We start from the raw sequence: 22,075 nt of genomic DNA, 5'->3' as shown, positions 1-22,075 counted from the left end.
TGACCCTCCCCCGTTCATGCTCTGTCTCTCTCTGTCTCAAAAATAAATAAACGTTAAAAAAAAAAAACAAAAAACAACCAACCCTAAAGTGTCATTTTATCTCAGCTTTTTAATTCTTTATTTCTTGGATTTGCTGTTTGCTCTCAGCAGATAATCTGCTTTTGCATTTTTTTTAATCCCCCAGCGGTACAGTTGGCTGGCAGGCACGGTGCTCCGTGAGCCCTCCCTGCTTCATCCACGCGTGTGGTTGATGCTTGGGGGCTTGCCTACCTTGCGGAATGCCATCCTGAGGGTATTTTTGGTTCCGTCATCTGTGCAGTAGAAAAAGGTGCAGATATTGTAGGCAAAGCACTTTTGATGGCAGGGTATGCACACAGCTGTTTTTCTCTTTGGCATTATTTCTTAGGACAGTGATCATATCTTCTGTTGTTTTTTTTTGGTGTTTGTTTCATAGAGGAAGAAGGTAAATTAATACATTTATTGAGAGCAGTAAATGAAAGTGAAGTTCTGTGACCCGTGCTAATATGTGTTTATATGCTTTGTTTGAAGGTCATTCTGTGAGACTCCTGGGTCAGAAAAAGAATAACGGAAAGCGGTTGGGTGGAGCGCCATTGGATTTGCCAAAGATCAGGAAGAATCCACTGATAGAAATCATTTCCATCAATACTGGGTAAGTGTCTCTCAAACTTGCTCATAAAATATTCAGTATACTCCATCCACAAATTCAGGTTTTTTTCCTACTGGACATGTGACAGAGTAAAGCAATTGAACGTTTTCATGGGAAAGAAAAATCAAAAATCTCTAAACCACATGAATATAGTTCCCGCTAAAAGATGTTCCCAGGGTATAAATTACACTTCTATTTCAGGAAGAGTTTAGGTTTTTGGTTAATATTATTCTGACATTTTTTTTTTTGGTAATAGACATGGATTGCGTTTTCTAGCCATGCACCCGGGTTAAAATATTTTTTAAAAGAGTGTTTTGGGGGTGCCGTGTGGCTCAGTTAAGCGTCCAACTTGGCTCAGGTCGTGATCACGCGGTTCACGGGTTCCGGCCCCGCCTCAGGCTCTGTGCTGTCAGCACAGCTCATCGAGTTATATACTTGCGATGGGTGAATCTTACAGGATGTTAAAGTTATAAAAAGTCATAAAAAACACTATGTATATAATCGGCAAAGGACAAAGTAAACCTGGAAAAACAGTAATTGGGGAATCTGAAGGGGAGAATCTGTGCTGACAACTCAGAGCCAGGAGGCTGCTTTGGATTCTGTGTCTCCTCTTTCTGCTCCTTCCCGCTCGTGCTCTCTCTCTCTCTCTCTCTCTCTCTCTCTCTCAAAAATTATATAAACATTAAAAAAATTGTTTTTTAAGAGAGTGTTTTGTTGTTGGAATGGTTAACATACCCAATCATCTTTGTTTTTTTTTCAATAGGGTTATAAGTAACTAATACCCAAGATACTAATCATGGTTTGATTATTAATTCTCTGAAATGCATGTTTGAAAATGTTGCCCTTTTGAGCTTTAAACTGAAAATGAGCATGGTAACTGAATATTAAGCACTCTTAATTTCCACATCTTTGTCTGAAGTTCTTCTCCCTTACTGTAACTCTTGGTGTGCCCCTTCGTACTTGGTTTTATTTGCATTTACTGAATTTGCAGTCAGTGTTAGTGTAGTCTGAAAGTCTGATGAGGCCAATTCCCTCCTCCATTCATAAAACTTCCTCCCACAAAGGCAAGCTGTCCTGCTCCTCTTTGATTTCAGCTTTCTTCCTTCCTTTCTAGAATGGTTTTCCTTGTCCTTTGCTTCCTTCATGCTGTTTCCTGTGGAGAGCAGGCGAACTTGTCTCTTGCTTCTCCATCATTTTCTACGTCTCTCTTAGCGGTTGCCTTCTCTTCCTCCCGCACAGTTACAGCTAATGTTGTTGGTCATCTTTTCTCTAGTTTTACCACCTTCTGGTTAACCCTTCCCGCCGCTGCCAAAGATCAGGGAAGGTTGAAGAAGTCATTTGGTTTCTTTTGAAAGGCCCCATGGGGTCAGTTTCATTTGACTTGGTGAGTTTGTCCTGGACCAGCATCTGGCCTTTGGGGTGGAAGATTCAGAAACCTGCACTCATCGAGCTCATAGAGTGATTAAATCAGAGTGGAACAGTGAGAAATGTAGTTATCGCATTGACTAGAGTATCTAATCTATTCTCTCTTTTGAGCCTGAGCCAAATTATAAACATAAGGCTGTTTGCTACTCCCTCTGTCTCAATTATTCTCCTTCCTTCAGATATTGCAGGCTTTTCTTTTTATTCCCGATTTCCTGCATAAAACTCCCATATCCCTACATTCCCTGTCCTCCATATTTGCCTTATTTTCTTCTATAACACTTCTCACTATTGAAACATATAGGAGTTCGTTGACGTTTTAATTGTCTCCCCTCATCGGTGTGTAATGAGCTCCAAGATAGTGGGGAATTTCGACTCTTATCTACCACTGTAGCCTTAGTACACAGAAAACTGTACACAACAGGGATTTAATAAATATTTACTTGCTGAATGAATGAATCATTGATTTTTATAATTTGAAAGTTTAATGGGTTTATGCTAAATTCTCTTCACAGTACAGATGGCCTTGCCAGTTGGACAGTAATACTTGGAGTTTGCTAAGCATGCTTTCTCCCGAACAATGCCTTTTAGAAGGGCAAAGTCAAGTGTTCCTGAGAATCTCTCTCTTTTTTCGGTAGAGAATTGATCAACACCTCTTTGCCAAGACAAATTTCTTTAAGTGTGTCGATGGTTTAGGGTCTTTGAAATGCTCTCATATTTAGATCCATTTTGTCTCTTCGGGGTGACTTTGCAGCTCTAGACGACCTACTGAGTGTTGCTTCTAGCTGTTTGTTTTCGAAGATGCTTTGTTTTTCTAGTTTCTCTGTACTTTTTCATTTTGTCACTCCCTGCTTCACCCTCCCGTGTTCAGTGACACTGGACTACTCGACACGCAGACTCAGGGTTCTCCTCTGTCTCGGCTGCAGGCCCCTGTGCCTGCCATCAGGTGTGCCTGGCACGTCTTATCTTTCCCCCGTTCATCTGGTTGGCAATCCTTCCCTGTGCAGTTACGTGCTTTTTTGGGGGGCAGGGGTGGCTTCTTCCTCTTTCCATGACTGAGCTGAATACATCCCTCTTTCCATGGTGCGTTTACCACGTTCCCTTGTCTCATGGTTATGGCACCTTCACATCGGGTAGTTTATATTTCCCAGTAAATTGTAAGCTTCCTGGGCTCTGAAAGTATTTCAGTTATCGTTATATTATTATCTCTGAGTTTGGTGTCTAGTACAAAGTGAGTACTCAATAAATATTTGTGAATACATGTTTTAAGGCCATCACTAGTTTTCACTGCTGTAAGAAATTTTAAGAAGTTTGCCTTATTTTATTTTATTATTATTTTTAATGTTTTTATTGATTTTTGAGAGAGAGCGAGAGTGTGAGAGAGGGAGGCACAGAATCTGAAACAGGCTCCAGGCTCTGAATTGTCAGCATAGAGCCCGACATGGGACTTGGAGCCATGAACTGTGAGATCGTGACCTGAGCCGAAGTCGGATGCTTAACTGACCAAGCCCCCCGGGTGCCCCTAGGTAGCCATTTTAAGTGGCATTATGTTAAAATTTTTCAGGTATCTGGAGTTTCCCTTTTCTTGGGTTTATTATTTCTTAAAATGAGGCTACCTTGTAAACTTTTTAATTCAGCTCCCTGGATATTGGCTGTCACTGTGTCACTTCCTATCCCCGATTACAGTATAGAACTCACCCTTAGTAAGTAAGTTAGCACATATGCCCCGCACGTTAGGAGAAGTCAGTCCATCTGTCTCCAGTTGAGAGAAGGATTTCTAACCTTCCTTGACTACTAGTCACTTTCCCGAATCAGGTGTGGCCTTATTGTCTCTCCGGTGAGAACATCCCATGAGCATTTGGCACAGTATCACTCTTAACATCTTAGCTTGGATTTTATTTCTGACCTCTGGTGGAGCTCATTGCTTTTTGTTTTCTTTTGTTTTGATTTTTTTTTTTTAGCTTACATTTAAATGTTTTAAAAGCATTCTTCCCATAATTATTTCTTACAAGAGAAAATGATCCTTCTCATCAAAATCTTGACAGAGTTTTTTATTGCTTTCAAATTAAATAAGGACATATTAAATTTTATATCAGTTTTTCATTTGGGAAAAGGCTCACATTTGCAACACATTTTATTGTATGTTAGTAAATTGTTGACGTTACTAATTAGAGTCTACAGAATTGTTCTGATTTCTTACATTTCTATAGAAGTATAAGGAGTACATTAATTGCTTAACCAATGAAGAAGTTAACATTTTCAGGTCTTGCCAGATTCTGGGTGATCTGAGAGAAGATTATTTATTTGAGAATGCCTTTTATTTATTTCTTTTTTTTTTTAAATTTTTTAAAGTTTATTTATTTTGAGAGAGAGAGTGAGACAGTGTGAATGGGGCCGGGGGGCAGAGAGAGAGAGAATCCCAAGTAGGCTCCATGCCATCAGCACAGAGTCCGATGCGAGGCTCGAACTCACCAACTGCGAGATCATGACCTGAGCTGAAATCAAGAGTCGGATGCTCAACTGACTAAGCCATTCAGGCGCCCCGAAAATGCCTTTTATTTCTTCAATAGTGTTTTATCTTCTCTCCTAAACCCTCTCTCCAGTGTTTGCTTACTCCTTTTTCGTTGTATTTGCTATGTTGAGTATATAAATGTTGGTCCACATGATTCATTGTGCGGTTTCCAGTGCTCTTCTAGTTTTCTGAGCTGAGCTGTTTCAGCTTCGCTGCCACCTGTCTTAAAAGCTCTTATTTCCAGACGGTCTCTTGGGTGGTAGAGACTTCCCGCAGGGGAAACGTGAATGGCACATGTCTGTCAAATATGGTGATGAGATAGCTTTGTGGATGTGATTCCGAAAAACAGGTGAGAATGAAGTTAACGATGATTGCTAATGCGTATTGAGTGCTTCATGTATGCCAAGCACAGTGCTGTGAAATGTATATTCTTTCCTATATTTAATCCTCAAAACAGCCTTATGAGATTTTTTTTTTTTAATAGATGAACAAACTAAAGTGCAGAGAAGTTAAGGAACTTCAATTGTCATGTAGCTGGTGGTTAAGACCAAGACTTACCTATTAAATCCATCAGATACTTTTGTGGGTTAAGAGAAACAAGGAATCCTATCCAGTGTAGTTGGCAGAGAGGGATCTTTTGGGAGGAGAACAATCTTTGCATTATAGAGACTTTTGAAATGGACCCTGAAAGACAGACAGGTAGAGTGTGAAATTACATATGGAGGTGTATTCGGTTTCAAATTACCATGAACTGGCTGGCTTAAAACTACACACATGTATTATTTTATAGTTCTGGAAGTCAGAAGTCTAACACAGATCTTTTTTATGCTAAAATCAAGGTGTTGGTTGGACTGTGTTCTGTAGGCTACTGGAGAGAATCCATTTACTTCCTTTTTTCGGCATCTAAAAACCACCCACTTTATTGCCTATGGTCCCCTTCTTCCCTCTTCAGAGCCTGCAACATTGCATTTCTTTCTGTCTTTTTTCCCTCGAATCATTTCCTCCCACCCTGACTCTCGGTCCCACTTTTAAATGATTACACAGTAACCACCTGGATAATTCAGGCTACACTCTCTAATTTAATGTCGCCTGATTAACAACCTTAACATCAGCTGCAACCTTAGTTCCCATTTGGCATGCAAAGTTCCAGGGACTAGGATAGATATGATGAGAAAATTGTAGGGAGAGAAAAGAATGAACAAAGCCATCTGAGTGGACCATGTAAGTTGTTGGTGAAGAATATAGTTTTCTCCAGGCAGTCTGGTGTTTCCAGCGTATGTAAGGAAATGTGGGATAAATCATCATCTGTGTGAAAAATCGAGTTGCCCCAGGGTGAGAAATTACACTTAATTCAGTTGGTAAAGGAGAGTCACTGAAGTCTAGAGCAGCGGTGAGAAGTAATCATAGCTGGGCGTCAGGAAGATGATTCTGGTACCAGCTGATAATATGGGTTGGTGTTGGAAGACAGGTCCAGGGAGACTTCTTCTGAGGCCGTTACAGCAGCCTGGCCAGCAAGGAGTGAGGGCCTGAGTGGTAGTTTGAGGAAAAGCATGGATAGCAGAAACGTGTCATGGTTAAAAAGATGGGCTTTGGTTGGGGCTCCTGGCTGGCCTAGTCGGTTGAGTGTCTGACTCTTGATTTCGGCTCAGGTCACGATCTCACAGTTCGTGAGTTCAAGCCCCACATTGGGTTCCGCTCTGACAGTGCAGAACCTGCTTGGGTTTCTCTCTCCCTCTCTCTCTGCCCCTCCCTTGCTCTCTCTCTTTCTCTCTCTCTCTCAAATAAACAAAAAAAAAAAAAAAAGAAGAAGAAGAAGAAGATGGGCTTTGGCATACTCCACTGGAGTTGTTTGTAAATGTCGATTTGGGCTTTGCCAACCATGGTTGGAGATGGCAATGCAAAGCCCCAAAAGACGCCTTAGTTGGAGAGGCGTGAGTGAGTGAGGTCACTGAAGGTGAGTGGTCGCTGCGTGTGTACAGGATTTGGGAGGAGTCCTCTATGAACTAGAAGTAGGCAGAGACGAAGGTTTATGAACATGGTGTGTCGTACTATCAATTGCTTCAGGCCCCTTCCAGAGAAAAAATGTTGGGACAGGGAGCTGTTTCAGGGGAGTGGGAAAATTAGAAACCAGATTCAGAATTAGTTTTGATCCAGGAAGATTACTCTTTTGAGGAGTTTAACTATGAAGGAAGAGAGGTGGTCTGTAGAGAATAGAAAGATTCTTCTGTCTGAGCCTGTTTAGAGGCAGAGGGGTGAGGAGGAGAAATAAATTGGCAGGAGAAGCTGGTTCAGCAGGATCGTGTGTACGGATGGGAAGGTAAGCCTCGGCAAGGGGGTAGGACACTTCCCTGCCTCCCTGGATATAGCAGTGAAGGATGTGAGTAAGTCAGAGTGTAGAACTTAGTTCTTTTTCTTAAAGGTCTTGACTGGTTTATGTATTTGTTTATTTATTCATTTTTGAGGGAGAGACAGAGAACGAGTGGGGGAAGAGTACAGAGAGCAAGGAAGACAGAGAATCCCAGGCAGGCTCCACACTGTCAGCTCAGTGCCTGATGTGGGTGGGCCTTGAACTCAGAAACCATGGCAATCATGACCTGAGAAGAAATCCAGAGTCTGACGCTTAACCCACCGAGCCACCCAGATGTCCCGGATCTTGGCCAGTTTCACATACGGACAGCGTTTCATTCAGTTCTTTCATGCTAGCAAGTGAACTAGACAGCAGTGTGTCAGTGTTCTGTCCCAGTATGTTTTAGTTACTGCACCACAATCCTGTGATGGCCCTGACTTGGGATGCAGCCAGGTCTCGATTGCAGTTCCAGCCCCGTCCCCAGGACTTGTCAGTGCCCTTCGTCCCTCCCTTCCTCTCCTTGGTGTTGGTGTCAGTTGTTTGCCTACACTGTGTATTTTCTACAAACCACAAGTTACATCTCATGATAGATTCTAATGAAATCTCCAGCCAGAAATAAGCCAGTATTTTAGGTAAAGATAAAAATTTGAAGATTCATGCCAGAGTGTTTGATTTTTCTCATTAAATGCTGGAATGGAGTCATAGTTCTGAAATAACAATATATGGAGATTCATGTAGTTCTATGTGGGTTTATGAGGATATGTATGTAGATTTAACAAAAGGATCACTCCCGCGCTGTAGTCCCTATCATACGGAGTCTACGTGTGTGTAAACAAAGAAGTGAGCTGAGGTTGGAAGGCTCCGTTTTTGTTAGAGGACCTCATTTGTGTGATTGCCTTATTTTTTTCCTAGTACTGAGCATGGAGATGGAACCTAGGTAGTGTAAAGACGAAAGGTAAAAATTAGGAATTGGGCCATAAAGAAAATCTGTGCCTCATTTTTGCCTTCCCTGTCACCTACTTTAAAGTCATCAGTTTTGACAATTTCTTGGCAACCGTGTTCTTCCAAAGCCAAGAGTTGGACTCTGGGTAGCAGTTGTGATAGAAGTTGTATCATCGTTTAGGTACTACTATCAGATTATCCCTAGTTTGAAGGGATAATCCTCCCCTGGGCTAAACACATCTGAGAAAATACTGTCTGACCCTGTAATATTTTACTGATACTTTCTCTTTTAAGATTTATCTCATTTTTCTTATTACTTGCCATCTGTCAGACATAAAATGATGGTATATGCGAACCTTTAAGGGGGAATCTAATTTTCTTTGAGATTATGTACTTGAATTTATTATCATTTTTTAAAGTATCTGTTACTTTTTCCCACCTATAACATCATATCTTTGTGAAAAAAGCTAACTTGTATGTTTTCACTTTCTTTCTCTAATGTCCAGATTTTATCATGTCTATTCCAGTGCTGGATTCATAGGTGTGTTCAATGTTTGAATGAATGAATGAATGAATGAATGAATGAATGAAACAATGATAATTTATTGTATATAAGTGAAATTATTTTTAGAGAAATATAATCACAGTAACAGTTCTCTTTCTGGTTCTAATGATTAAAACATGAAATAGTATTAACTAGACATAATCAGAGTACGTCTGAAAATAGAACTATGCTGAGCTTACCACATTACCAGGTATTGTGTTAGGTGCTATGATACATACAAAGGTAAACATTTCCCAAGTCAACAGGTAACTAACATTGAATGGACTAATCCAAAACATGCAGCTCTAAACACGGTATTAATCGCAGCTCCTCTCTGGGGAAGATTTGGATCTCTTTCTATTCTATATTCTGGGGAATGCTTTTAGATCTCAGCATGACTGTCTTTCTAGGGGCTAAGGGAACACAGCAGGGACTCCTTAGACCTCTGAATTTGAGCTGTGGGTTACTCAGACATTTTCTTACTGCCTTTCTGTGAGATGCTGTGGCAGCAACACAGTTAAAAAGTTTTCATGGCCTTGGACATCAAATAAGACTACTGCCATCATGAGTACTTGGTGGAAAACAGAAGCAGCAAGTATTATCTTTTTATGTTACCCTTAAGTTACAGCTTTCAGAAAATTACATTGCGTAAAAAAAAAAAAAAACATTTTTAGAGGTATTTAATTAGAGTGCTCTAGAAAGCTTTTTTTTTTTTTAATTTTTTTTAATTTTTTTAACGTTTATTTATTTTTGAGACAGAGGCAGAGCATGAACAGGGGAGGGGCAGAGAGAGAGGGAGACACAGAATCTGAAATGGGCTCCAGGCTCTGAGCTGTCAGGACAGAGCCCGACACGGGTCTCAAACTCATGGACCGTGAGATCATGACCTGAGCCGAAGTCAGCCGCTTAACCGACTGAGCCACCCAGGCACCCCTGCTCTAAAAAGCTTTTAATTAAGGTTCCGAGGAGATCCTGTTAGCAGTTTGAATATCTGGGGTATCACACTCATACTAGGGTGAATCTTTTTAATATCGTGGGAGAATAAAATTTGGGAAATCTTAACATCTCTTTGAAATGACTGCATATTTTAATGATTTTTTGAGTTCTTATATCTCAGCATCATGTGAAGAATAAGCTGTTATTTTTGTAGTTCATGCTAGACTGTTGTTCAAATGTCCTGATTGTATAAATCATGGCCGCCTTCTGATGGTGCTGTCTTGAGAAAGCTCCTTCAGCTTCGGTGCCCTCCTCAGAGACAGCTGTTAGAAGGTCCTAACACCTCTCTCTTCCAAGAGGCAGAATCCCAAGGTAAAACACTTCCCAGAAAGGATTTGGCAGACTATATATAGTCATTCTCTAACATAAAAATTGTGGGTCAGTATTGGCTTTTTATATATCCGCACTGATGCTGCGAATCAGCCTAAGCCAATTTTGTTCTGTACAACTAACTCTTAGGGGTTTTTTGATAGACAGCAGTCGCTACCAATAGGGATTAGTTGTTCCTTATAACCCAGCTGTCAGATTATAATGAAAGCAAGTCCCAGTCCAAAACCTGCAATAAGAACTTATTAAGCAAGCTGGCACAGTCCAGCTGTTCTTGTAAGCTTTGTGAAGTCCTATCTCTCGCTCCTTTTGGGTGATTAAATCACACCTTGCGTGAAAGGTTCGCTGGAGCCCAGTGAGACAGCATGGCCAGCTTCCATCCACCAGAATCCGCTACCAGTGTCCGAGCGCCGGCTGAGTAGGGATGTAGCCAGAACAGTCTCCTTAATGTTCGAAGCCAGGGCTACAAAGTGTGATTCATGGACCAGTGCTGGGTCACCAACTACTGATGGCTGGTCTGCGACAAGTGTAGAAATTGAGAGCAATCGTTTTAGAAACTTTTAAAGCCGTTTAACATTGCTGCAATGTCTTGGAATTCATTTTCATTGTATTTTATAAAACTAGCGGTTTATAAGAGGTTGGCAATCAAAATCCTCGTCTGTCACTGTAGTTTGAGAAACACTGGTCTCAGCCATTCTGTTGCAGGATCCTTCACCCTGTTGTGGAGAATATTTAGCCAGTCCACTTATCTTGAGTGCCACTGATGTCGCTAATTAGATTCTGTTTCTGCTGTCTTTTATGCTAGTAGCTAACCACTTGTGCTTACTATAGTAGTTAAGCACTACTTTTACAAATGCAGATTTATTTCTGTCATTTATTATGCTAAGTTGCAAAGCCTCTTCTGTCCTCGGAAGATAAAAAGCTAAAACATTCCCGTAATCTCTGCAAGGTAGTCTTTCTGATTAAATCACTAGAAAAGAGAGACTTTTCTTAGAGTTGTAGCTTAAAATGACTCACACATTTTATGTAATGCTCTCTATGTTAAATTCTTTCAAAAGTAAACTATTGTAGTCCTAACGTATGGTTTCCGCGAAACTTGAAGCTAGAGATTGTAACCGTTCTTTTAGCATGTCCCCACGATGAGCAGAGAGCTGTTATTTTTCTCTTCTTCCGTGAACTTAGGGAGGCCAGGAACCCATGTCTTGATCAGGAACCTGGAATGTGACTCCGACTTACTCTGGAGAAGGCACTGGGGTCTGTGGCACGTTGGAGAGAGTGCTGCACTTGGGTCTGGAGGCATAGACATTTATTTTCTGGCTTTGTGACTCAGGTACATTAGAGACCTCTTAGAATTGATTTCTTTTCTCATGGGGACACGTGCTGCCTACTACATGTGTCACCTGACTTAGTATGGGTACTTTAATAAGTGTTTTCCTTAGAATTTTGATGTTGGTTTATCCTCCACTCTACCAACATTCTCCATGACTCCTTCTCCTCTTCTTTTCTTCCTTTGTACTATTTATGCAAGATAGTTTCTGGTACTAGGATTTAAAGTTCGGAGTTGTTCAATTCATCATCAGCTCATCAATCTCCTACTTCACTCTCGTTCAGTGTTAAGTGAATGACAAACTTAAAAAAAAAAAGTTAGGGCGCCTGGGTGGCTCAGTCCAGTAAACATCTGACTCTTGGTCTCAGCTCAGGTCTTGATCTCAGGGTCGTGAGTTCAAACCCCATGTTAAAAAAAAAAAAATTAATCTTCTTTTCCCCTGTTGCTTGTGTCTTGCATAAATTCACTTCATAAATATTTTAGTAATTTAGTGACAGCAGTGTTACTTAAATGCAGAAAATTTTTTTCTGGCTGGAGTATAATTCTAATTACTTCTCTCTTGCAATAGATGATTGTTTTGTAGAAAAAGAGAAAATGATAATTTGGACTATGAATGAAGTAAAACTTACTCAAACAATTAAATGTGTGAAATTGAAGTATTTATGGCAGTTTTGAACTTGTTACATTTTTACTTTTGTCCAAAAACTAGCTGTCCTGAAATTTGCAGCTTTTTTGATATTTTCAATGAAATCACCAAATACTTTATTTCCACTTAAATACATAGAAATGAAATTTTAAAGTGATCTTACTTTTAGTGGATTATAAAACTGTATTTGGGAAAGATCATTCATAAGAACAGTGGATGGCACTGTTGGTTCATACCCACGAAGTAATTATCACTAAGGAGAACTTTTAAATGCTGCTTAATAAATGCCTTTAAACAAGTGGCCCAGTTAAAAATTTTAGGCAGTATTAGAATGGGGATTTCACCTCCAATTTTGTAAATTCTTATTTATGTAATCATTATTTTATATAAACTCTGAAATGAATATATAACTTTTTTAGTAATGATATATAAAGAAATGGTTGGTTTTAAAAAATCCTTTCAAATTCGAGCATGTACCATTCCCCTAACTAAAAAGTATATTTTGCTTACCGCTTTTTTGATTCAACAAAGCTATTTAACTTGAGGAAGGGAGAATAAAAAACTGAAAATTTAAAGAAACTCAAATTTAGGCCCAGCATTAAGGGAATCTTAGATTGCAGTTGATTGAGTAGAGTGGTCCATACTTTGTTCAGGTTAGTTCGTAGAGTCTGTGGTGAGAGGATGTACATTAATTTTAAATAGTTATAGATGCTTTCACAGTTTTAGAAAGTTTCTTTTTTTTTTTTAAATTTCATGTGTGGAAGTATCTTATGCTTGTTCATTAAGAAAACCAAAGAACCCCCTAACTGGACATTTATTTACTCAAGATAGGTGGTTGAACACCTGTTAAGTGCTGAGGATAGATAGATGTGTTCATTTGGTATTGGCGTCTGCCCTTGAGAATCCCACAGGAGAGCGAAACAAGCACAGAACAATAATAACATTGTGAGTAGGACAGAAGGAGTGTAGACAAAGTTAATTGAGGACCACCAATGGATTGTTTGGATGGATTAGGTAGGGCTTCCAAAGAAAGTGGGTATTTAGTCTGAATGTCGAAATTTATCTCCTAGGTGGGTTCATAAGGCCATCTAAGCAGGCGGGGAATCACCCAGACAGTGGTTTTGAGTTGTCTCACATAGGGAATGCACACAGGCTGTGCCCTGCACAGGGAATGATGAATTGGTAAGTGGTGGTGTTTCAGATGAGGGTCTAGGAGAAGAGGGGTGAAAGAGGTGGCTTGAGATTGCTTAGGTTCAGACCTTGGCCTCATCATTTCATCATTTGCTGTGTGGCTGTGGGCCCTAGAGTTTTCAAGAGAACGGGCTGCCAGCTGGAGGTTTGGAAGAGTCTAGTCGTGCACTTGTCAGGTGCCTCTTAAGGTGCATTAAGTTCATCCATTGGAATGAGATTTGAATTCCTTGTTTTGATGGTTACCATTTGGGACTGTTAAATCATACAGATTTAGAGTTAGAGGACTACTGGATTGCCTGTCTTTTCTTCTCCCCTTCCTTCCCCTTCCCCTTCCTTCCCCTTCCCCTTCCCCTTCCTTCCCCTTCCCCTTCCCCTTCCCCTTCCCCTTCCCTTTCCCCCTCCCCCTCCCCTCTTCCCCCTCCCCTCTTCCCCCTCCCCTCTTCCCCCTCCCCTCTTCCCCCTCCCCTCTTCCCCCTCCCCTCTTCCCCCTCCCCTCTTCCCCCTCCCCTCTTCCCCCTCCCCTCTTCCCCCTCCCCTCTTCCCCCTCCCCTCTTCCCCCTCCCCTTCCCTTCCCCTCCCCTTCCCCTCCCCTCCCCTCCCCTTCCCTTCCCTTTCCTTTCCTTTACCAGTAGTTGAGTTAGGGTGCGTGAAAATGAGTGGCCCTGGGAAGGGCACTTTGGGAGTGGATGATTGGCTGTGTCCAAAGAGCTACCATCTGTCAGTTTTCCTGTTGCTTCAGGAAAACTCATTTTCCAACCATTATCAGGAAGGGGAAAAGCCTCCGAAACTTGTCAAGTGCAACTTTAATTAAGGATAATTGGATACACACATGATGGGGATAAAGTCTTCTCAGTTTTTTTCAACATGAAAATAGTACATATCCTATTTATTTCAGAAACGACTTGAACAAATTCTTTTTGCTACATCTCAGCATGGTAGCCCTGGGTGTCTTATTTTTTCTAACCCTGACAAAGCAGAATGTTTTGTTTAGCTTTTTAAAAAGGCAATAGTGCATGTAGTTATGACCTCATTTACTTTATCTGATGAAGCAGTCTCTGAGGAATGTCTCTTTTTCTGTAAATTGACGAAGGAACCTGGATTTAAGGCAGGGTCATTTTTTAAAATCCTGCTTTCTGTTTCCAAACAACGTATGTGGCTTTGTGAATTGTAATGTATGTTTTATGGTTCTTTTTAGGTTCTCCTTGAAATGGCTATTAATAGTGAGAGGTAATGTGGGTTTAGGAAGATCTTTTTACCTTGTAAAGGGCATTTTATGTATTGTTCCATTACTGTTCTTGAGGAAAACGTAAACTGCCTGAAATGGGATTTTTAGTCTGTTCTCTTCCTCCCCCAACTCCTTTCCCCATTTCTGATGTTCTCTGCCTGCCCACGTGCCTGTACAAATTTATGGCAGCGGTACGTAACGATGGACTTTTTTATTTAGGACCTGTAGCACCTTGTGACTGGAAGATAAAAAGATTGGTGGTCTGCTTTATTTATAGGTTTGTTCATATCTTCATTGTACTCATTCACTCATTTATCCAACAAATATTTTCAGGATATCCGTATGTATCAGATACTCTTAGTGCAGTGACAGAAACGAGGCTCGCTTATTTCATCCCTGCCCCTGAGAGTCCCAGTCAGGTTTAGTTAACTGGTAAATAATTCTGTTTTGGTTTTCATGGAGTATAATAACGGTCAGTTCTTTTTTATTACGTGTGTGGCTTAGGGTTGTGTACCTAGAAATGACCACAAACACAGAGATTGTATAAAATAGGACTTGTATAATATATGGTGACTGAAAATGGTCTTGTCCAATTTCATGTTCAGCATGTGGGATGTGAGAGCTGGTGGGACCCTCTTTGGTAATTGATTACCTTTGAGAATTCAATCACCGTGGTCACCTGCTGTCCTCACTCTGGAGTTTGGGCAACGCATGACCCTTCGAATATTGATGTTCTGATTACTCTGTTAAACTCAACGCTCTGATTTTACTTCCAAAGAGTGAAACTGTTAAGACCCCTTTCTGTTATACCTTAATCTCTTTCTCATTCTTGTTTCTACTCTTAGGTTTATTTGTTTATTTTCCTAACTTAATCTCCAATTATATGCAACGTAAGAAGCAAAGCAATGAAAATAAAGACGCTGTGTCAATAACAGCACCGATGTTGACGTGTTGAACTGATACATGGAAACAAGACGTCTGTCTGTTTCAGATTCCTTGGGACGGAGGGCTCTCGGTGCTGCTGCTGCGAGGTTCAGTCGTGTGCAGTGACGCCTAGTAGAGGGTCCTCGGTGGCAGGATATGAGTCCCTTACCTTTAAATTCTAGTGGTAGGTTATCCTAGGTGAATGGTGGAAGAGGGCATAACGTAGGTGTTTCCAGGTTTACTTTGTGTTTGATTTTTAAGTTGCCTTCTTCTTTCATGCCGTAATTTAAAATTGCGCAGTGATCACGACAGGAGGTTTCCCAGATGATACTCCACAGTGCTTCGTAGAAGCAGCATCACTATGGCTTGCTTCATTTCTTAGTTCCCGTCCTTAACCAAGTGTTGTTTCACTCATCTCTCGGTGGTTTCTGGACAACTTCAGTTGAGTGATGCTGCCATATCTGTGTTTCCTGACTTAACTTGCAGTCTCTTTATCCTCTTTAAATCGTTACTTAGTCCACTATTCTTCCATCTTTGTGTATCCTGTCTATCCACAAGGGGCCATACCACCACTGTGCTGTTTTCTTGTTTACATCTGCTATAGAATGATTAGTCGTGTGTGTGTGTGTGTGTGTGTGTGTGTGTGTGTGTGTGTGTGTATTTTTTAAATTTCTTTTCTTTTAATATTGTTGAGAGAGAGAGAGAGAGAGAGAGAGAGAGGCAGTCACAGAGAGAGAGAGAGGGAGACACAGAATCCGAAGCAGGCTCCAGGCTCCAGGCTCCAGGCTCCAGGCTCTGAGCTGTCGGCACAGAGCCCGATGTGGGGCTCTAACCCATGAACCGTGAGATCATGACCTGAGCTGGAGTCTGACGCTTAACCGACTGAACCACCCAGGCGCCCCAGTGTGTGTTTTTAGAGTGATCATTGGAAGAGCCTTTTTTCCTGAGTTTAGATATACTGATAACAGCCAAAAAGTAACTTTAGTAAAGCTAGACAAGAGTATCTGTTCCTTTCAGAATACAGTACTTCATAAATTTACCCTCGTCTTTTTATTTTCTTTTCTGATGGTTTTAACTGCGATTACCGTTAGCATATGTAACATATTCTACAGCAGACCCTTGAACAAGGCAGGTTTGAACTGCACACGTCCACTTGTATGTGGATTTTTTAAATTAAATACACATACAGCTCTGTAATTGTGTTTTCTCTTCTTTACAATTTTCTTAATAATATTTTTTTTCTCTACCTTAATGTATTGGAAGAACACAATATATAATACACATAAGCTACAAAGTATGTGTTAAGCAACAGCTTATTTTACTGGTAAGGCTCCTGGTCAACAGTAGTTAAGATAAGGCTCCCAGTCAACAGTAGTTCAGTTTTGGGGGAGTCAGAAGTTTTATGTGGATTTTTGACTATGCAAGAGGTTGGTACCCCTACCCCTATGTGTTGTTCAAGGGTCAACTCTATACTAAAAAGCATAGATTTTCAAATATATTTCATTTGGATGAGTTAACAGAAGTGGAATTATGTCGGAGTTAAGAACCGTTTTATGGGTCTTGGAATATAAACTCAGATTCCTTTCTACAGGCATTTTTTTTTTTTTTTTTTAAAGTAGGCTCTACCTTGGGGCTTGAACTCATGACCCAGAGATCAAGAGTCTGCTGACCGAGCCAGCCAGGCGCCCCTCAAATTGCTTCCTATAACATTGCCATTTACAGTGCTGACAATGAAGAAGATGTCTACTTTATTCCACTATCTTAGCATAAAAGTAGCTAAAAATTGCAGCCTCATGTACTTAGTGTGAGAGGCCATTTGGCCTCGTGTGAGGAGCGTGATTCTGGTGCGAAACTGCTTGGGTCTAAACCCTGGCTCCACTGCTTATAGTGTAACCCTGCATACGTTTTTTTATGCATCAGTTTTCATCTCTCTGGGAATATTAATAATAATAACAATATCTGTTTCATAGGCTTGTCGTGAGGATTGAGTATATCTGTGCATCGCTTAGGATAGCATCTGGCAAATCAGTAATTATAAGTGATTGCTCTTATTATCATCCTCATTAATTAGACTACGTTCTCTTTATTTATTTATTTTTTTTAAACCCATGTATGTTTATTCCTTCTTTCTAAAACAACGTAGGCATTTTGGGTAATCAGGTTAGTGGACCACTCAAACATTTGAGTGAGTGAGTGAGTGAGTGAACGAATGGATGAAATAATGCCTGGAACCCACATCTTTGACTTTTATGTAATTGTGACATTTTATTAAAAACCTCCTCATTTTGGTGTAGTAGGTGAGAAAGAATTCTTTGAATTTATTTATTTATCTTAAAGTTTAAAAAATTTATTTGGAGAGAGGGGGAAGGGCAGAGAGAGAGAGAAAGAGAGAGAGAGAAAGAGAGAGAGAGAGAGAGAGAGAGAGAGATCGAAGCCCAAGCAGGCTCCACGCTGTCAGTGCAGAGCCTGACCGGGGATTCGTTCTCACAGACCGGGAGATCATGACCTGAACCGAGATCAAGAGTTGGCCAGGCTCAACTGACTGAGCCACCCAGGTGCCCCACAACTGGTCGATTTAAATAAATCTACTGCAAATAGGTGGATTTGTCCTTTGTAACATTTCTTTGAAGAATGTCTAGATTACTAGAGTAACATGACACTTTGCGTAGTGGGAGGCAGGTTGGTTTAAGCTCTTCATGAATGGGTTGTGCTGCCTGAGATCTCTCGCCAACTAATGAGAATGGTCTGAGGCCTTTCTTACAAAAGATGGGGGGGGGGAGAAACCCTTTTAATTAGAGATAGACTTTGCAAAACTATTTAATAAGTTCCTTTATTATTTGTAGCCCTGTGGCCAAATACCAACTGCCCACACACCTTCTTAATACAAATCTATTCTTGGATTAATTAAAAACCCTTTTGGCAGATTCATACAGTCAGAGACTCTTGGAGCCGGAAAGGATTTTAGAGATTAAAATTTTTCTTTTCATAGATGATGAAACTGAGGCCCACTGGGCCTAACAGCCCAGAGTTCGATGGCCCTGCATATTGCATTCGCTTGTAGGAGAACTGGTTTGTGACAGACAGAAAGAGGCTACTCTGACAGGTGATACATCTTCCCTTTCAGGATTTTAGAGCTTGGTGGAAGGATTGGAAACTTTTGTGGTCTGGACACATCATAACAGGGATACCGTATGTTAGCTTGTGTTGAAGTATATATGGGTCAGAACAGCAGAAAATGGTATCACTTGGGCCATTCATGCTTTTGGTGAAGGAACAGTGGAACACAGCGAACTTACGTTTGTATTTAGTGCCTTGAATTAAATGGGATAAAGAGTCTCTTGTGACTTAAGGCTTTTCTTTTGATGTGTGAGAACCTTCACAAAACTCTAGACTTTGAATCTCCTTGTGTTCCTCTCCTGTTCACACATAATTTGCCTTTCCTGCCTATATTTCTGGTTCTACTCTTTACTTTCCTTTTTTCCCTAAAGGCTTGTGTGTTTGTGTCCCTAGCACCTAACAGTGACTGGTATATGGAAGCTTTCAACAAAAAAAGTTTTTCAGACTCAGTTTCCAAATGCTAGGTATGTTTTCATTCAGAATTTTCTCTTGCTGTTTGTTTCCTGAGTATGTATTTCAGTCTTTCTCAGGCTGTGTTCTTTGAGAGAATGAAGTCTGAACTTAACACCTGAGTGTTCTGTGGCATTTACTGTATACAATGAATTCACTTCTTTCCTAGGCTTCTAGATTGGTAAATATCTGTTTATCATCCTTGGGAGATTAGAAAATAATCACCTAGATTATTTTTTGTGGTATTTAATTATCTTGGAACACTGATTGAGAAAGCCTGATTTATTCACTTTATCGGACTTCTTAATACCCTTCTTCAAGCTTACTTTCCTAGGCAGCGTTGTCACTGATTGACCTCATTTTGATGTCCGTTGTGTATTTTCCCCACATTTCCTTACGTCGCATAGACTTACTTTTTACTATAGGTTGTTGCTAAGTTTGCATTATGTTGCATAAGTTATAGTCGACTTGGCTTATTCTTTAAAGAGAAATGCAAGGAATGAGTGTATAAGAGAATTCTGACATTGCTCTATTGTTCTCATGTCAGGCATACACTACTTGAACACCAAACTTGCCATCGCTTGTTGGGTTTGTATGTGAGACATGCTAGCACCATGGCCACACAAGTTCCAAGGGCAAAGGAAGGAGACTGGGACGAGTAGATCAGAGTATGGTTAACACTGACTTGGCCACCACCACTGACCCTTGAGAGTCAGCCCTGTTTTAGGCATGGCATCTAAGGCTGGCAACCATCTGAGTTCTTACTTCCAGAGGAGTCCATGTTAGATGTGGTAGGGCACAGTTCTATGAAAATAAAAGAAGAAATAAAACCAAACCCGTTCACAGATGACATGATTTTCTACATAGAAAATCCCATGGAATGTACAATGAAACTGGAACTTATGAGGGAGTTTGGCAAGAATGCAACCTCAAGCCCACAAAAAGCAATTGTATTTCTATGAACTAGCAATGTACTATTGGAAACTGAAATTAAAAAAAAAAAATTTACATCCGAGCTCCAAGAAAAATCACTACAAATTGTATTAGGATTTGTATGATGAAAAATACACAGTGGGAGAAATCAAAGAATATCTAAAAAAATATAAACATGATGTTTATGAATTGGAAGACTCAACGTAGTGAAGGTTATCCATTCTTCCCATATTCATCTCTAGATTTAATTTCAATATAAATTATGGTTGGATTTTTTTTTTAGTTATGGCCAAGCTGATCCTAAATTTCATATGGAAAGACTAGTGAACTAGAGCTATCTAAAATAGTTTAGAGAGAGAATAAAATTGGAGAAATCACACCACCCTGGTTTGTAACCCATTCTGAAGCAACAACAGTCAAGAGAATGTGAAGGGATACACCCAGAAGTCATTGGAAACAGAACAGCAAGTGCAGAAGTCGACCTCCACAAAATGGCCAGTTGACTTTGGACAAAGGCACCAAGTCTGTCCAAGGGGAAAACAGGGAAAACATCAGATTTTGCTGGAGTGGTAGTTATCCATATGGAAAAAGAAGAACTTTGACCTAAACCTCACATATATGATAATTCACCTTGGAATCAATGATCCAAAAGCAAAATTTTAAATTCCAAAAGTCGTGGGAGAAAACATAGGAGAGGATCTTTGTGATCTGGTGTTAGGCAAAGAGCTCTTTGACATGGTATCTAAAGCATGATCTATAAAAGGAAAAAGGATGGACTTCACTAAAATGAACATATTTTGCTCTGTGAATGATGCTATCAGGAGAATAAAGAGCAAGCTGAACACTGGGAGCAACTATTTACATACCCAACCATGGGATAATATCCAGAATCACTCTCAAAACTCAGTATTCATATTCAGTATGAAAACCAAAAACCCAGTTAAAAAAACGGACAAGAGGCTTGAACAGACACTGAGCTAAAGATGATATTCCAGTGGCAAAGAAGCACATATAAAGTTTTTCAGCATCGTTACTCTGCCACTAGTCACATATTAGACTAGGTAAGATGATGAAATACTGGCAGTCCCAGGTGTTGGCAGGGTTTTGGAGCATCTGGAACTCTTACGTGGTGGGGTAAAATGGTACAGCCACTTTGTAAAGAGTGTAACGTCAGCTTACCATCTGACCATTAATCCCACCTGTGGATCTGAGAGAGGAGAAGACTTCATTTCATAGGAAAACGTGTACACGAGTGTTTCTTGCAGCTCCTCTCCGAATCATCCCAAACCAAAAACAGTTCATACGTCCTTCAGGGGGTGACTGGATAAATAAGCTGTTATATCCATTCAGTGGGTAGTGAGCAATAAGAACACGAATGAATGATTGCTACCCTAGCATCCTGGATGAATCTCCAAAGCGTGATGCCAAGTGAAGAAACTTAGTTCAAAAAGGTTATGTACTGTATAATTTATTTATATGACATTCGAGAAAAGAGAAAATGATAATGATGGAGAAGAGACCAATGATTCCAGTGCTTAGAGGTGGAGGGAGAATGAGAGAGGGGATGTAAAGGGAGAGCGGGAAGAAATGTGTTGGGGTGATGAGGTTCTTGTATCCTTATTACCATGGTGCTTGCATATATCTATTCTATATGTGTGCTATGATTCATAGAACTAAACCGTATACGCTGCAAGGAATTCATTATAGAAATTACCATGTGACAGTTATTTTAAAAATTAATTGATCCTACAAAGAAAAAAAAATGTTAAATGTTTAGGTGGAGAACCAAGGGAGGGAGATTGAAGTTTTTGGGAAAAAAAAAAAAAAAAGGTGTAAACTTGCATCTAAGTAGGAAGCAAAGTCGTCTGGACAAAGAGGGAGGTGGGTCTGGGACTGTATATTTGAGAAGAACATAGTTTTGGAGCAGCTTCTGAGTTTAAATGAAGTCTTACTGAATTTGTCCTCGGCAGTGAATGGAATATTGTCACCTCAAGGTAATAGGAGATGAATAATAGGACAGCGAAATGGCAGCTTTTTGTCATGAGTTGATTTATTAAATAAAACTTTTTAATTGCCTGCTGTCATTTCCCATTAAAGAAGACTCTCTTTCATTTTGGCGTCTCCTGCCAGTCACCATTTGTGGGTCAGAAGACAACTTGCAGAAGTACTGTCTCGTTTGCTGCTGGAGGTGAGAATGGAATGGATGGAATTTGGTCAGGACAGAGATGTCAGTCACAGAGGAGACGGTTTGGCTTACGACCAAGCCGATGTCTATGTGTCTCCGTTGCCTCTGTGCACACGTGCACGCCAACCTTGCCACTTCTGCATAACGGAAGAAATTATTACTGCTCTGGAACTGGTGCCTCTAAAATTGCAAAAGTTGGGGCGCCAGGCTGGCTCGGTGGGAAGAGCATGGGACTCTGGATCTCAGGGTGGCGAGTTCGAGCCCCATGGTGGGGGTAGCGATTACATACATACATATATAAATACATACATACATAAATA

At 40.4% G+C, this 22,075-nt stretch overlaps 1 protein-coding gene across 5 annotated transcripts in view; it reads left to right on the top strand.

The window, feature by feature from the left end:
* CDKAL1 (CDK5 regulatory subunit associated protein 1 like 1) overlaps positions 1 to 22,075 on the top strand; it is a 707,644-nt gene that overhangs the window by 227,039 nt on the left and 458,530 nt on the right. For all 5 annotated transcript variants that reach the window (XM_042937784.1, XM_042937785.1, XM_042937782.1 and 2 more), the window contains exon 8: positions 550 to 670. In XM_042937784.1, coding sequence (XP_042793718.1) covers positions 550 to 670 — 121 coding nt within the window. The remainder of the gene's footprint in view (positions 1 to 549; positions 671 to 22,075) is intronic.

The sequence above is a fragment of the Panthera leo genome, chromosome B2, assembly GCF_018350215.1.
Source record: "Panthera leo isolate Ple1 chromosome B2, P.leo_Ple1_pat1.1, whole genome shotgun sequence".
Classification (NCBI taxonomy): Eukaryota; Metazoa; Chordata; class Mammalia; order Carnivora; family Felidae; genus Panthera; species Panthera leo.
Note: the sequence above shows the minus strand (reverse complement) of the source record. Positions and strands in the feature narration are given on the sequence as shown.